This window comes from Alligator sinensis, unplaced genomic scaffold (genome assembly GCF_000455745.1).
Source record: "Alligator sinensis unplaced genomic scaffold, ASM45574v1 scaffold881_1, whole genome shotgun sequence".
Lineage (NCBI taxonomy): Eukaryota > Metazoa > Chordata > Crocodylia > Alligatoridae > Alligator > Alligator sinensis.
This window is the reverse complement of record NW_005842346.1, coordinates 1,047,035-1,064,907: the sequence shown is the minus strand read 5'-3', so window position 1 is coordinate 1,064,907 and position 17,873 is coordinate 1,047,035. Positions and strand designations below refer to the sequence as shown.

General features: G+C 39.8%; 1 protein-coding gene across 3 annotated transcripts in view; it reads left to right on the top strand.

Moving 5' to 3' along the window:
- The window catches only part of RICTOR (RPTOR independent companion of MTOR complex 2), a 145,698-nt gene extending 136,234 nt beyond the window's left edge, over nucleotides 1-9,464 (top strand). For all 3 annotated transcript variants that reach the window (XM_025210396.1, XM_025210394.1, XM_006028940.3), the window contains 4 exons: nucleotides 1,120-1,278; nucleotides 2,183-2,306; nucleotides 4,052-4,190; nucleotides 4,337-9,464. In XM_025210396.1, coding sequence (XP_025066181.1) covers nucleotides 1,120-1,278; nucleotides 2,183-2,306; nucleotides 4,052-4,190; nucleotides 4,337-4,411 — 497 coding nt within the window. In that variant the 3' untranslated portion in view covers nucleotides 4,412-9,464. The remainder of the gene's footprint in view (nucleotides 1-1,119; nucleotides 1,279-2,182; nucleotides 2,307-4,051; nucleotides 4,191-4,336) is intronic.
- Nucleotides 9,465-17,873: the final 8,409 nt, after the last annotated feature.

Below are 17,873 nucleotides of genomic sequence, written 5' to 3'. Positions count from 1 at the left end.
CCTGCCATGGCAGGGGGGCGGACTAGATGATCTGCCCAGGTCCCTTCCGACCCTAGAAACTATGAAACTTTATCTCAGTCTCTAAGTGCTACTATGATGCTAGGACCCCTGCCAGACATACAGGTAAAGGTATGATGGAATTTGATATGAGATCCACACAGTTGGACTTCCTGCCCGTGCCACATGATTATGGGATTTGGGATCAGATCCCATCATGTCTTATTGCCAGTGCAGGGGAATCTTGAGATCATGATGCTGGGCTTCCTCTGCACTAGGAAGTAGCAGGCTACCACATGTGGAAACCCTTTCAGCTGATCTGGACTCCCAGCTGTAGGGATGCACCTAGCCACACATTCAATTAATGGCATGATAGTATCCAGCCACAAAATTATTACACATTTTGGGGGGGGAATAACTTGGCTTATTCATTACTTCATGATGCCATTAGTTGCTTTAACCATGGCTGGGTCATAGCCTGTGATCTGGTTAACTGATTAATCATGTTTTAAGTGTAATATGTGGCAGGGGCCTAGTATACCTACCATTAATATTGTTCTGTTGTAGGCCATTTTTCCAAAATTTGGTTTTAGTTGGAAGTATTTGTCTCTAAGGGTGTCTATACAAAGAGCTGCTCTAATTAAAACGCCAGTATCATGTGTATTAAGCCCCCACACATTTAAAAGTGGCCATGGTATGCTTTAACTAAAGCTCATTCAGTGAACTTTAGTTAAAGCACCCCAGCAGCCATTTTTAAACCTGCAGGGGCTTATACACATGATGCTACAGCAATGCTAGAGCGTTGTAATTAGTCTAATCAAGTCTGCTTCAATGCATTATAATTCAAACACACCAGAGCACATGTATATGTAGCCTTAATGTTTAGATTAATGCTGCTTTAACGATTTTCATTTCAGTATATGATGATTCTCATACATGTAGAGGAGAAACTGAATCTCAGAAATAGATAGTTTTGTCAAAGAATCAGTATTTTTGCTTCTGGGTAAATAAAATGTATGTTCTAACATGTTTTAATGCATTAAAATTATCTTCCTTTTTGTCTTTAATGATACATTTATATTATCATACTGTTCTATTGAAAGATGCAATGTTTGTTGTCAGATTTTTCAGACATTCCATATCCTGATTGGTGTGGACAGACCATCCATAATCATTTAGATGTGGTTTCTCATTCCTCAAAGTTTTCTGGGATTTCAGGCTGTAGTGATGCCGTATCCCATGGTTCAGCTAGTAGCACCAAGAGTACAGATCTTGTACTAGGTAAGCTGGAATACCATTTTAGTATGTGAAAAGTACTTAATCTGTAACATTTTCTCTTATATTTAGATATTGTATTGCAAAAAAAGACATTCTATTTTTCATTCACCATAATAAAGCAGTGTAATACCTTTTAAAATATTTTAAGATGCTTCTGTCAACTAGCAAAGAGCTGATGGGGTCAAAGATAAGAGCGCCAAATTAGAAGCTATAGATACATCTTCCAGTCTGCTATGTAGTCATTGCAGCCTTTTGGAACTCAGTTAACCTTTCTTTGCCTTAGTTTAAATCAATATACCCCTCCCATTTTTCTAGTGTTGCTATCTTAAACTGTTGGTAATTCATATGAATCTTGAACATTTTATCCCGTACTTTGGATTTTTGGAGTAGAACAGGAACCATATTTAGACACTTTGATAAATGCTTCTATTCCTTTAAAAATAAAATACTATGGAAGATATATGTAATTTATATTGAATCAGCTGGTGGTGGCTAAGATTTTGAATTAAGATGATTACTTGACAAATAAAGTAGATCCTTGCCAGCCTTGACAGTTTGTAATTCATGCACAATGACAGACTTATCTTTCAGTTGAACTGGGAGTTTTTGGTAGCAATGTGATACAACTCAACACCACAATTGAGATTTCCAGCACTAAAACTGAAATTCTACAAGATATATTACGCAGCATTTCTGAACTTCTCATCTACTTTTTTCACAATAAGCTGGTGTTGTGTTTAAGTGAATGAAAAATTATGTAGAGCTCCTTGATCTTTGCATTTTTAACAAGATTGATGGAAATTCATCAAATGCAGTAATTTTTTAGAGTTAGCAGACAGTATTCCCATTTAGCCCAATGAAAGTATGCCCTGTGTCAATTTCATACAATGAATTCTATTTTCTGAAGGGGTCAAATCTATCCCAGATGATACACCGGTGTGCCGTATACTGTTGCGGAAAGAAGTCTTACGTTTAGTAATCAATTTGAGCAGTTCTGTAGGAACAAAAGGCCATGAGACTGGGCTCCTGACGTAAGTAAAATGTGTCTCTTTGTATTACAATGTTTACCGACGTTCAGTATACATATGTTGTAAAATTCTTATAATTTGTATTCATATCTTTCTGCTGGCTTCAAACTGCATTAAAACAGTTTACACCATTGATCTTTAGCAAAGGATTGCAGTAATAACTGCAAAAATAAGGACTGCATTAGGCATTGTTGAACAGTTTTGTCAGAGCTCTCTCCCATCCCATGGGTGAGGATCCAGGATGGATAAGACATGTTTATACTTTGGCAGCAATGTGCCACAACAGGGATGTTCTTGAGGACCCCCTGCTCTCCAGCTTCTGCATGCACTCCTTAAACTCAGAAATGTGCCTGTGACCATCAGGGTCAAGCATGCACAGACGTGCATGCTTTCATCTCTAGCTCTTCTAAAAATCTGCCTGTTAAGATTTATGGTTAAACCTTACCACATTGATTCATAGCTGTTTGTTCAATTGTTTCATAATAATGCACTGACCATTAAGAGTTGTTTTCATTAAATATTTTCTGTATGTACTGTACTGTGGTTTTGGTCCATACATTCAAAACTTGCCAGTTCAAGATACTGTATGAGAAATATAGATATTTCTTGAAGACTGTGGTCATCTTAAATATTTTATTTAGCATAGTATGAGCCAGGGATGACCACACTTCCAACCCTTCTAGCTGTGAACCAATATCTTGAAATGACTGAGAACCACACAATATGCAGCCCTTGAGATGTGCATGCCCCAGAATTTGTGACTTGGGTGCATTGCTCCAGCTCAAATAATTTATCATTAAGTGACTTTGTAAAATAAATAATAAGCAAAAACTGAAGAAAATCAAAACGTAATAAATTAAAAGATACGTGTGTGCGCACTTGTCTGTGTATTGTTGAACTTCGTTCTTCAGCAACTGCCAGCAACTCCATGAAGCTTGTGAGTCAGTTTGAGAATCCCTGGCATAAATAAATTAACCACTTTATGAATCAATAGCTAGTTTTTTTTTCTTCATATCTAATCTCTGTTGAACAAGATCAAAACCATGTACTTACTTAAACCATGTAAGCTCTTATATTTTAATTGGAGTTTATCAGTACATTGGGAAAATTCTTCTGGTTGCTCAATATTATGATAGAAGCTTTAGGCTTTCATAGTGCAGCTGGTGAAAACTTACGCCATGTTTTGGCAAGATGGCTGCTAGCAGGCAGCTTTGAAATGCCCATTTTAGTTATTATTTTTAAAAACTTGATGAATGTTAAGTCCTCAGCATATTCATTTTCTTGTTGCTGAATGGCAGACAAATAGTGTACGTTTCTTTTAACCACGCTTGATATCGTCAGTTAGGTCAATATTTTGTTCTGTTCTTTGACTTATTTTTAAAAACAGAACCTACCCTCAGAACTTGAATAGTGTCTTCACATTTGATATTATTTATATATTCATATGAAAATTCATTTAGACTATATTTCCTTTAGTTGGATACAAAATAATAGCTAGTATGTCAAATTGCTTGTTGTGCCTAAAGAGTAAAATAATAATTAGCTTTGCGGGTCATTTGAATTGCGTACTCCTCCTCTTCATATCTTGTTGATTGTTTCGGATCATTGAATTCATAAGCCTCAACTTCTCCAGTTAGAGTTAAATGTCATTAACTATATTGAGCAGCATGTAATTGAACAGTTCTTAAAATATAATCAAATTTGAAGTGAGATCATATTTAAAATGCCTTTTTTTTCCTGTTGATCAGCATTAAGGAGAAATACCCCCAAGCATTTGATGATATATGCCTTTACTCAGAGGTGTCCTACTTGCTAGCACACTGCACATTTCGCTTACCATCTCGAAGATTCATACAGGAATTATTTCAAGATGTACAGTTTTTACAGGTAAGTGGAGGTTTGTTTTAGATGTAATGACATCACTAATGCAAGTTCCATGGTTAAACTGAGCAGTGCTTTTGTGCTTATTTTATAGGCTACAGAATTTAACACAGAAACATGTAACATATATTATGCATCCTCTTTTCCCCTAGATGCATGAAGAAGCAGAGGCTGTTCTAGCAACACCATCAAAACAACCAATAATTGATACATCAGCTGAATCCTGACCTCAGTTTTGTTTGTTGTGCAGTGTATGAACTTGTTAAAAGCCTCAGATGACTTCTGATTGACTGTAGAGCAGAGATTAGGAGAATCATCTTCTAGACTGTTCCAGAAGTCACTGATACATGAAGAGTGAACTAAAGATATTTTTTCTCAACAAATCACTGCCCCTTTCCTCTGAGCCCTTTGGGGAATCGATAACATTACCATAGTTTTAATAATAGTAATTACCAATATATGCAAGAGCCAAGCACTGAACACCTGCCACAGATTTTCATTTTCTTTTTTAACATGACATTTAAACATAGGACAGTCTGCAGAAACATCTTTTACATGGTTGACTTGGAATTCTGTTCCAGGTAAGCAGATTGGTGCCTTGCATTTTAACCCTTGGACACCAGACATCAGGGTACACAAAACTCCTTTCCATTTTCTACAATGGAAGCATGCTATTACCATGGAAACCAGGGGATTAATATTGGCCCGTCTGTGTTAGTTTTCTTAATGTTTGTAACACTACTTGGGGGATTTATAATCTCAGACAGAAAGGAAAGCCTCTATGAATCTGGGGTTTTCTTATAAGTTATTTTAATGTCACTATAGTTGCAAGAGTTCTTATTTTATTAGCAGTCTCTCCAGTTTTGTTGCATTTACTTATATGATGTTATCTGAATGAGGTAAGGATTTTCACTACAGTTTGATTTGAAAATGAGAAATTCTTTAGGTGTAAATCAACTAAAATCTGATTGTTTTCCCTGACCATTATGCATGTATTCTTTGGAGTTTCTACACTCATGTTCATGTAGAATTAATGTTGGTCTTATTCCTAAATGATAATCTCTAACAAGTATGATTTGTGTCAGATGGGGTGAATACTGTATCCAGTAACTTGAAAACATTTGATCATTGCTGCTTTTGAGGGAAGACTTAGTAAATAGGCAGTTTCCATTTTCCATGGCAGCAGGGTTTTTTTCTAAAATGAAGATTTGCTTGAATTTTCAGTGTGTGACTGGTCAGTCAATAGGTAATGCTAATAATTGTAGTGAAAAGCCTTAAATACCAAACTTTCAAGCAGCAGTACTTTAATTTTCTATTGATATTCTTTAGATCTTTTGCACAACTTTTGTGATACAGTGACTGTTAATATGTACAGTAATTGCCTTCACCCTGTTACTAGTGAGGTTGCTAACTTTGAGCGCAAGATGAAAAAAGAAAAACCCCAATCTTCTGATGCATCTAGAGACTTGAAGCCTTTTTAGCAATTAAATACAAATATATGCAAATTTGTATATATCGTAGCATCGCCACCTTTATTGGAAAGCATGTAATGGAAAGCGTTACCCTTTGATCTTCAGAAGGGTGAGCCATTCAGCAGAACAGTACTAGGTAGAAAACCGTTTTTATCCATTTTGAAATCATGCCAGATTACTGCTTTAGGTGTGAGGAAATTTAATCTAATGGCATTGCCCCGTCTTAACTTATTATCTATGCTATTGAAAATTTCAACAGGTAGCACTCTGAACTAGTAACAGCAAAAGACAGTTCCTGGTGAAATGTAGAATTCAGTTGATCTTATTGGAAATTCATCACGTGGGTGAAACATTTTCATCTTGCTTTGTAGAATTGGCTTCACTGTGTCATGGTGTGCACTTCATACCAACATGTTACAGTACAGTAGTTACAGCGCTATCAACTGCAGTTCAGAGTCAGATGTAGTTCTGTGAGCTTTTCACATGTTCCCACTGAAGGAAAAGCAGAAAAAAATAACTTTGTTGCCATTAGTGACACAACTAACAACGTGTATACAAGACAATTTGAAAACACCTTGAAAATATCACCTACTAATAACTGTTTGGATTGCTTTGGTCTTAAGAAATAAACATTTCTGCAAAACCAAAATGTCAACCACAGTAGACCAAATAGTGGTATAAACTCCAAAGGAAATAATATAGTATTCCCACCAAAAATGGGATTAGCATATCTTATACAGTAGTTTAAAACACTACCTCAGTTAGGATAGAGTATAAGATATTTGAGTTAACTCTAGATGGGGTTACATCAAATAACTCCATGTTTATTTTTCTGCAGTTAAGGCAAAATAGATGATTTTTATCACCTGTATTTAAAAAAAAAAAATCTGTATTTGTCACCAGTTTTATCTATAGCACTTAATGTAAAATGTTAGAAAGGCCTCTTTTTCCCTAAACAAAAAGGAAGCAAACGAAGATTACAATGTACTTTTTAAAACGAATGCTACTCTAACTCCCTTGTGCACCGACATATCTGGATTTCCATCCTCAAGTGCCTACGTGTCCTCAACTACTCAGTCTTGTGTGGGGAGCCATGGCAACAAAAAGTTAATGTGCTAATCATTGCTCAAAGTTCAGTTGTAATGATATGAATTCTTCAAAATGTATCCATATGTGTAGATTTTAAGACTTTTCATAAGGTGCAGGGTCAGTACCATACATTTCATTAGTAAGGCATTTCTAGACTTAATTTATATTAGAGTCACACTAATATTTAGTTTTAATTGGCAAATAAAGGGCACTGTATAATTTGAAGTAATTTGACATTTGGACAAATGACATACTTCATTCCTCATTTTAGAGTGAATTTTAAAAATATCCCTTTGCAAAGTTTCTCTTTCAAGAACAGTATTCTGTCACTTTAAAAAGTATTTACATTGAAAAGAAAAAAGTAAGAATCCTAACATGTATTTTGAAAACCCTTCCACTGTTTTGGAAGGGGAAGTGAGAGAAGCCAGCAGCACCTCATCCCAGACAGTTTATATCTTTCCAAACCTAAGATTTGTAATGCTTTTGAGCATGTACTAAAACATACAGCATTCATGAACAGTGCATGCATTCCAGACATACAGGACTTGCATTTGCTGTGATAAAGAAAACTCCAAAGAGTAAATGTTACAGCATAACCAGAACTCTCAGAGGAGGGTGCCTGAAGCACCTTAATCCATATTTAGGCATCTAAAACAGGCCTGAATTTCAGAGGTGCTGAACTCTCCTACCTCAGTGACTTTTCAGTGGGAGTTGCAAATGTTCATCACCTCTGAAAACAGTCTTTGAAGTGCCTTCCCCTAAACATGAACATTTGTGCATGCTCAGTAACTCGGGCCATTGCACACACAGTACTTGAAGTACAGAATAGCTTTCCCTCAGCCAATAGTCCCACTTCTGGACAGACTTACAATGATCAAAACTGCTTTTTCAAGTCACACTAAAATGGTAACGTGTTCAGTAGCTTACACCTTTGAAAAGCTTAATTTTTAGGATGGGAGGACTGGCCTGAAGAGTTGGGTAGGAGTGTTCAGAGGTAAGTTACATTTCCTTAAAGTGCACACCAGCAGAGCAAATAAAGGACCAGTCTGAGATTTTTGTCACTGTACTTAAATGTATGCAGTGAACTGGAAAGTAGGTATGAAACTAATTTGTTGAGAGAGGGAAGTTGAAGAACAATAGAAATGCCTACTCTAGAAATAGTTCTCAAACAGTTAGCTCAGGGCTGTTCAACTTCTAAGCAACCAGGGGCTGGATGCTCAATGGGCTGTACCAGTGGAGGCCGGGGGCCCCAGGGCTGCACACAGCATGTCCCCCCTGCTGCCCTGCACACCTCTGGGCACTGCCCCTACCCACCTCTCTCTACCCACCATTGCACTAGGAGCCCCACCTCACCCAAAGCCTCCCCAGCCATCAAGCCTCTCAAACACCCTAGGCCGTAGGGCTTCCCCAGCACTGCAGGCTACACTGTCCCACCCCCTGGGACAGGGAAGGGGAAGCTGGAAGGAGTGGGAGCCCAGAAACCCAGAGCAATGCAGCTAGGTGGGAACCTGGGAGCTACAATTTAACCCCTTGTGGGCTGCCAGTTGGACAGCCCTGGTAACGAAGTGTGATGAGGTGAAATTGTCAATGCTTCCATTACAGTCTGCACTCGGATCCACAGTTGTGGCTTTTTAGGTAAAGCACGTTTCTGTAACAAGGTGAATGTAAGTCTAAGATGAGGAATCTTAATGAAAGAAAGTTTTATAAGGTTGTAGAAATGTCTCCTACGTCCTCTCCTTGCTACCCCTCTGGGAAGTTCTGATTGTGCTTCATTGCAGAGGCAGCTGAAAGAAGGTCCTATAATCATCTTCAGTGATGCTTTCATTACTATGCACTTACTCAAGGTGTAGTAGTGAGTAGTAAAGGAATTCTAAGATTGTAAAAGACCTTTGGGAACATACTAGAGCCCTTTTATTTACCCCTGAAAGACTAGTCTTGCAATTTTGTTTGTTTGTTTTTTTAACTCCTGGCTTTGGTTTCCTAGTTACTTTTGTTCGCACCAGATTTGTATGTTCAGTAAAGAATGTGGATTTTCTTTGGACTATTTTTGTAAAATAGGTGGATAGCAATGCCACAGCATGCAGAAATTGCACATTTTGCTTGACTTGCTTTGTAAAATACACTATTTAATTTGAGAAATGTAATTTATGCCAAAAAGTATAACATGCCATTTTGCCACTGAATAGGTTGTTCTAGCACAAAATGCAATGTCTTAGGGGGAAAGGCAGACATTTTGTAGAAGTAGTTTAAAAAAAAAATTAAAAAGTTCCAGTACTGGCTGTCAGAATCCCTAAAACTGCATTATAAGAGATGATGTAAATTAATCTTTTTGAAGAGGGAAGGGATTGTGAAAATCTCAAGAGTTATTCTCCCTGCCTCTAGTGGTCTTTTCTTTTTTTATTTAGTAATACGCTGCTACATATTTGGAGGATCTAGTGTTTGTAGGTCACTGAACAAGACATTGAAATCTGATTTATATTGTATACCTGTAACATAGAAAGAAAAAGTATTTATATATTTTCCTTAAGAATATTTCATTGAGCTGTGTATAATTTAAACAGAGGCTTATCCCAAAATGGTTTTGCCCACCTTGATTTTTTTTTTTTTGTGTTTTTGTTTTTGTATAGTGTGTACAGTTCATGTCTATGGGCATTAAAAGCCTTCTGAAGCATAATCTTATCAAAGGGATGCATTGTTAATAAAATGTACTTAAACTTCTCACAGTTGTCTTGGACTCTTATGTACTTCTAAGTACTAAAAATCAGTTTGATGTGGTTAAGATCCTAAATAACTAGAGTTGACTTAAGTTTTTTCAAATAAACACTCTTCTGTCAAAAAGGGTACTGTATATTAATACTTTTTGTAGGAAAATGACCATTTTCCAAAAAACTTTTGGAAATCTCTATAAAGACTTCTCAACTTTTTCATATTTTGTTTACTATTTTGTTGTCAAACTAGCAAGCCTTTCAGTGTTTTTTGATGTTGAAAAATGTTTGATGCATGTGATGCATCACATAATGAAAAATGTTTTTGATCACTAGGATCTTTTAGAAAGCTTTCATAGTTAAAAGGAATAATTCCTGAAAGCCAAATGAAAATTCTAAGTTTGTTGTGAATCTGTCTTTTGACCAGCTCTAAATGTAAATGAGTTGTTTCATTAGTAGCTTCAGATGCCATCCTGTAACAAAGTACTGAGTTTGAGGTACTGAACTGGTTATTAGAGTGCACCTCTTTTTACATACATTCAAAGAGGTGTTGCTTTGTGTTTTATGTAATCGACTGTTTCCATATCTTTGCATATTTCGAAGCACAGTTGGTTTGTGATACAGCTCTTGCCAGTTGGGTGTGTTCTCTTCATTTGTCAAGGAAGTGGTAGCCAGTCCAGATGCGCAGAGTGTTTGCATCTAGTTCAGTGGTTCTCAGCCTTTTCAGTGTCATAGCACCCATCCATAATGTTTTTGGAATTTAGTGGCATCCTGTTGAGAAATCCTGACCTCAGATCTAGCTGGTCTAGGTAAAGGTGGTAGGTACATGACCACACTACTCTGTGCCCTGCTTTTTCCACAGCCTTCTGCCACCCAGCCACTAGTCTGTATCTGAAGAGGAAAGTGAAATCCTGGCCACCCTAGGTGCTTCTACGGGAACTCATGCATGGCAACCAGAACCATATGCACCTGCAGCCTCCTACTATCCCTGGAAGCATAGAAACAGTGGGGGCATGAGCCAGGCTGAAAAGTGTGGTCCCATGTCTTCCTTTCTGCACATGAGCCCACATCCAGGAGTGTTGGGAGCACTAGGGAGTGGGGAGCCACTGTGAGTACTGCTTATCTTCAGTTTACTGGGAAGCCTGGCAGTAAGCAAGGAAAGAAGTGATTGCTTTCCTCTGGCACGGGGACCAGGCACTGTGGCACCCTTGGAAATATCTCACGGCACCCTGGGGTATTGTGCCACCCCTGTTGAAAATCACTGATTTAATTCATCTTCTTGACAAACAGATAGGTTTTCCGAACTGTCTAGATCAGTGGTTTTTAGATCCAAAGTTACCCCTCTATAACTTTTCTGAATTTCCCAGTACCCTACTTGAGAACCCCTGCAATAGTGTCAACTTACCTATTTTATCAGATAAACCTAATGCAGACAAGAGCCCACCCACACATCAGACAAAACTAATATGGCAGTGTCAGCTTGGGGATAAATTCATGGTATAGCAGTTCTCAACCAGCTCTCTCTCCAGGCTGCTACTACCATGGCCAAATGAGACTGTCGTGTGGATCTGTTTCTAGGATGAACTTGCACATGCAGACTGGGAAGTGGTTACTACCCTCGTCACTGAGTTTAGTCTCAGCCAACAGAATAACCTACTGGTGTTTATTCCAAAGTTTCATTCCTCTGGTAATGAGGACCATTACCCAATGCCTTATGCCACACCTAGTTGACTACTTACCAGGCCTCTCAGGTATTCCCAACACCCCCTTCCCTCCCACAACATCTGGATACAAGCTGTTACTGTAGCCCTAGGGCTCAACACCCAAAAATTCAGACCATCCTTTTCACTCCAGCCTAGTAGTGTCACAGTGCATAGTTTCATAGCGCTTAGGGTCGGAAGGGACCGAAACAGATCATCAGGTCTGACCCCCTGCCCCAGGCAGGAACAATTGTGGGTCATAACCCCCCAGCCAAATATCTGTCCAGCCTCCTCTTGAAGACCCCCAAGGTAGGAGAGAATACCACCTCCCTTGGTCTTGAGGATGGCAGCTGCCCAGAAGGGCCTGGACTGCTCTTAACCATCTCAGAACGGGTATTGCACAGTTTAAGACAAGCATGCACTCTTGGGGCCTCTCCAATGACCCTGGCTGTAGCTGTGGTGCTCAAGCTCAGATGGCCAACCACATCATCTACGAATGCCCTTACGGCCCTCCTTCAGGTGCCCATGGTCTTATTGACATTAACCCTTCTACCTATTGCTGGCTTCCTGGCCCTCATGCTTCCAACATATGAATGTTATGACACTTGCTTCATCATCATCATTCCTCCGGAGCTGAAGCATCTTTACATGCATTGGATATGAAGAAAGACTTGTCTCCAGAGCTGATGGAAGGAGTCCTACAGTCACTGACTGTGGCTTTGGTTGAAAAAAAAATGGAGAAGTAGGAAACATGCACTATGCCCTTGGTGTTGGAGCATAGGAAAGGGGCAAGGCAGAAGCACTAAGACAAAAAACGTTTCTAGACGTGTGTGCGGAAACCCTATATGCCAGATTTGTTTGGGAACCAAAAAATTGAGTGAGCCTGGAGGTCAGCAAGTCCTGAAGCTGTGTTTTTCATCCCTCAGTGCTCTGTCACTGCGCCCTTCAAGGACATGAGGTAAGTGGCATGTTTGATTTAATTGTGCTGCCTGTGGTCTGAGTAACAAAACAGCAAGCCTTAATGAGGTGTACACTCTGGACACACTTCTTCAAGTAATGAGGCAATGAGCCTTGATGAGATGGGAACAGCTGAGCCACACTGTTCCAACACAAGTTAGCCATCACAATTATTTAGATGGTGCCTATAATCCAGAAATAAATGGTATTTAGCAAACTGCTTGTGTTGTTTGCATGATTTAAATACTTGCTGACTTCTTAAGTGACATTTGCTGTACTGTGGTTTCTTGCTAACTAATCTGATTTTTCTTTAAAGGAAAAAGATACTTTTTTTTTTTTTAAATCCCACAAGATCCAAACTCAGGAGACTGCATTGTTAGTGGTAGCTTTTTGCCTGCTTTGTGGAAACACGTGGATAATACTCTGTGTTCAGAGAGACAGCATTTAAATGCTTATGAAAACATTGAAGATTGAACTCTTTAGGCAAGCATCCAGTTTTGGACAGAAGGTATCCTTGTCTAGCCAGGTTTTTTAGATTTTTTAATGAAGTTGCTTAACAAGATTCCCAAATAATGGCCATATTGGTTGTAACAATTTGGGGGACCAATGTTCAGTTTACAAATTCCAGTTTGCAATTATGGCCTCTCTGCTGATATCTTTGTTAATTTACTCTTTAAGCCTAGAGCTTGCTTTTGACTTAGAGCAGGGGCTCTCAAACTTTGTGCTACCATGACCCCAAGTGCTGGATGGTGGCAGTAGGGGACAGGGAGCTCGCACACTGCTACCCTACGCTGCAGTGATACCCCCCGAAAAGTTTGCAGCCCCCTTTTAAATTGCTCATGACCCCCCCGGGGTTGTGACCCACAGTTTGAGAACCCCTGATTTAGAGACTGGTAACAGGTTTTCTTGGATTTATTGAGTTCTCCCCTTTTGCCTCCAGTCTATCCCTTGACTTCGTAAATGGCTTAGTTTAGCACACATTTCTTGGTTCGGTTTATTCAATAAATATCTTTGTTTCACTGAGATCAGATTGAAGCCATTTTTCTATGGCTTTGGAAGGAGTCAGAAAAAATGCATGTCTTTGTTAAAATCAGTTTTTGATAGGATTTCTGAACTCCTTCCTTCACCATACTGGGATGCCGCTTGCCACCCACCATCCTGGTTTCTTTCTGCCTTGTTCTATGCTCTTCACTGGCAAGCCTGCTTTTATCTAATTAATTTAACAAAAATAGGTCTCATAGTAAAAATCTAATACAGTTGGCCGTGTCAGTCACTACTACTAGCAATCTTAAAGTTATAATATTATGATGTTTAGATATAATCTTATAATGCTCTTTGAAAATGGCCATGGGCCGAACAGTGGTTATAAAAGGATTTCTTACTGTCCAATTTGAAAGCTAATACAAGGAAAGAAGACTGTGTCAGAGGAGAAATCATGTGGAGGATGGAAAGAATAGAAGTCCCTGAATTCCCTAGAACAGTGGTTTTCAATCTGTGGTCCTCAGACCCCTTGGGGTCCACAGAGTACATCTAAAGGGTCTGCAAAAGATGGTTTTGTTCAAAAGTATGTGAATACCCACATTTACTTTTCAAAGAAGTCTGTACTTCCATCAGAATTTTTTTAGGGGTTCAAGAATGAAAAAAAGTTTCAAACCACTGCCCTTGAAGATTATTTAAACTCAGATGGTATTTATACACATACATTTTCATGCCTGGACACACCAAAGATCCAGCATATTGGAGCAGACTCAATCAAGTCTGCTCTCCATGCAAGCATGGCATCACCTGGATTTGTATAAGCAGCAAACTGCGCATCAGCGTGGAGAAAATGGAGGTGGTGTGCTTTTGAACTGAAACACCTTTTAGTGTTTAGTTCAAAAGTGGACCATTGCCATTTTCTGGGCGCTGATGTGCATTTCCCTGCTTATACAACTCCAAGTGATGCAGCACTGGGCGCTTTTCAAAGTGCCTGGCGTTGCTGCACGAGCATGTGTAAAAATGCCCAGCGAGCACACAAGTGGCAACAGGAAAACGACAGGGAAATGCCTACAGGTATGTGTGAGGATGGTAGTTGTTTGTCTCACCTAATCAGTGTATTTCTTGTGCTTTCTGAAGTTGAGTATTTGTGCCACAGACCTTTACAAAGTCTGTATATCTGATTTAACTTTTACATATGTTTGGAGATGAACAGAAACCCAGAGTAGCTACAAATTATCTGGGAAGGTGTGTTTAAATAACTATGGTGCCTTGAAAATTACCCTTTCACACTGCTTCTGGGGGCCTGGATGACAAGATCTCATTGTGTGAAAAGGGAACTGTCTGGATAGGCCAAAGAAATAACAATTCTGGAGCCTTCCCAGAGCAGATGCCCAAACACTAACAAGATTCCCAAATAATGGCCATATTGGTTGTAACAATTTGGGGGACCAATGTTCAGTTTACAAATTCCAGTTTGCAATTATGGCCTCTCTGCTGATATCTTTGTTAATTTACTCTTTAAGCCTAGAGCTTGCTTTTGACTTAGAGCAGGGGCTCTCAAACTTTGTGCTACCATGACCCCAAGTGCTGGATGGTGGCAGTAGGGGACAGGGAGCTCGCACACTGCTACCCTACGCTGCAGTGATACCCCCCGAAAAGTTTGCAGCCCCCTTTTAAATTGCTCATGACCCCCCCGGGGTTGTGACCCACAGTTTGAGAACCCCTGATTTAGAGACTGGTAACAGGTTTTCTTGGATTTATTGAGTTCTCCCCTTTTGCCTCCAGTCTATCCCTTGACTTCGTAAATGGCTTAGTTTAGCACACATTTCTTGGTTCGGTTTATTCAATAAATATCTTTGTTTCACTGAGATCAGATTGAAGCCATTTTTCTATGGCTTTGGAAGGAGTCAGAAAAAATGCATGTCTTTGTTAAAATCAGTTTTTGATAGGATTTCTGAACTCCTTCCTTCACCATACTGGGATGCCGCTTGCCACCCACCATCCTGGTTTCTTTCTGCCTTGTTCTATGCTCTTCACTGGCAAGCCTGCTTTTATCTAATTAATTTAACAAAAATAGGTCTCATAGTAAAAATCTAATACAGTTGGCCGTGTCAGTCACTACTACTAGCAATCTTAAAGTTATAATATTATGATGTTTAGATATAATCTTATAATGCTCTTTGAAAATGGCCATGGGCCGAACAGTGGTTATAAAAGGATTTCTTACTGTCCAATTTGAAAGCTAATACAAGGAAAGAAGACTGTGTCAGAGGAGAAATCATGTGGAGGATGGAAAGAATAGAAGTCCCTGAATTCCCTAGAACAGTGGTTTTCAATCTGTGGTCCTCAGACCCCTTGGGGTCCACAGAGTACATCTAAAGGGTCTGCAAAAGATGGTTTTGTTCAAAAGTATGTGAATACCCACATTTACTTTTCAAAGAAGTCTGTACTTCCATCAGAATTTTTTTAGGGGTTCAAGAATGAAAAAAAGTTTCAAACCACTGCCCTTGAAGATTATTTAAACTCAGATGGTATTTATACACATACATTTTCATGCCTGGACACACCAAAGATCCAGCATATTGGAGCAGACTCAATCAAGTCTGCTCTCCATGCAAGCATGGCATCACCTGGATTTGTATAAGCAGCAAACTGCGCATCAGCGTGGAGAAAATGGAGGTGGTGTGCTTTTGAACTGAAACACCTTTTAGTGTTTAGTTCAAAAGTGGACCATTGCCATTTTCTGGGCGCTGATGTGCATTTCCCTGCTTATACAACTCCAAGTGATGCAGCACTGGGCGCTTTTCAAAGTGCCTGGCGTTGCTGCACGAGCATGTGTAAAAATGCCCAGCGAGCACACAAGTGGCAACAGGAAAACGACAGGGAAATGCCTACAGGTATGTGTGAGGATGGTAGTTGTTTGTCTCACCTAATCAGTGTATTTCTTGTGCTTTCTGAAGTTGAGTATTTGTGCCACAGACCTTTACAAAGTCTGTATATCTGATTTAACTTTTACATATGTTTGGAGATGAACAGAAACCCAGAGTAGCTACAAATTATCTGGGAAGGTGTGTTTAAATAACTATGGTGCCTTGAAAATTACCCTTTCACACTGCTTCTGGGGGCCTGGATGACAAGATCTCATTGTGTGAAAAGGGAACTGTCTGGATAGGCCAAAGAAATAACAATTCTGGAGCCTTCCCAGAGCAGATGCCCAAACACGACAGTCTTGTTAGTGTTCAGCAGTGGCAGTTTTTTCAGAGTTGTGATGCTCATGATTCACAACACAGTGCTGAAATAACTACAATATTACTAATCTAGATCTGAAATCAGTCAGTTTGTATGCTTATGTAGCCTCCAAAGAACACAGCCCCTCCATATTAACTGGAGAAAGGTCTCCATTTGGTATCCAAGGTTCCTCTTTCCTCAAAATTCTACTTGTGAGTAAAACCTTTTTAATACACCCCTAACTTTTCTGCTTCATTGCAAACATACCTTGCTTTAAAACTATAATGTTTTAAATGGTAGGCCAAATTAATCTTTAGCTGCTTAATATTCTATACAAATCGGATGTAGCAAGGCCTCACAACTCACTCGGTTCAGGTTCATTAAAATGCATGATTGCTTACCACAAAATATTTTCTAACGCCTTGTCCAGTCATGATGAATGAAACGATTTTCATTGCTTTTCTAAGGACATTTTTCCACACCTGTATCACCCTTACTGTCAGGATGATTTTGCTGTTACTCAGCTTGACCATTCTTAATTTCACCCCATTTTTGAAGAACATGACATATTCCTGAAACTTTACATCCGTTTGCTTGTTGTGGTGTTTGCTACTTACATACAAGAAGTTTAATGGCAGAAAATAACTACGTTAATGCCAAATGGAGAGAATGACAGTCTGACAACACCCATCCCCAAAATATCAGACAATTAAGAAAATCAATTGCTCTAAAGTTAGTCCGTGACATGACACCAGAATGGGCCTCAAACACGACAAACAACGGACTTCCCTGGGACTTTTAAAGGGGCACCCCTCTTAACAGAAATAAGAAACACTGAACACAGAAGTGACAGCATTAGGTATAGGCTCTGCCTCTCTGAGCTTTAGGTGCCTGTAGATCAGTGGTCATCAACTAGTTGAACTTGATCCACCGGTAGATCTCATAGCCTCTTGGAGTTGATCTGAGGCTGGGATGGGGGGCTGAGTGCCCATGTACATCCATGCGCATGCCACAACCCAGCAGGTCAGTCCATGGGAGAGGGAAGGAGCGGGGGCTAGATCGAGGCCCTTGCTGTGAGGGACAGTGTTGCAGAGGCAGGAGCTGGGGTAAGTTGAGTGGGGCCCTGGCCAGGTGGGACTTACCTGCTGGGGAGGCATGCCCCCTAATTTTTTCTCCCTCTGCCTCAATCTGCCCCCATCTTCCCTCCCCACAGATTTACCTGCTGGGGGAGGGTGGCGCACAGTAGATCTTGGATTGCTTTTAAATGCTGAAGGTGATCTCCTACTTTAAAAAGTTGGAGATCGCTGCTGTAGATTGTTCTGTTATTTTTCCAGGGGCAAAGTCAGAGGGTGTGCAGTAGCACAGATGCAGCCTCTGCCTTGCAGCCAGCCATGCCAAAGGAGCAGCAGCCAAGGACTTTAAGATCCTGAATCAGATAAGAATTCCTCTCTTCCTTCCCCTCCATGCCCTCCAGCTCCCCCGGGGCGGAGGAAGCTCCAGAGCCACTCTGGCGCCTTCCGGCCCAGATCTGCAACCCAGCTCTGCAGGGAGCCAGGCATA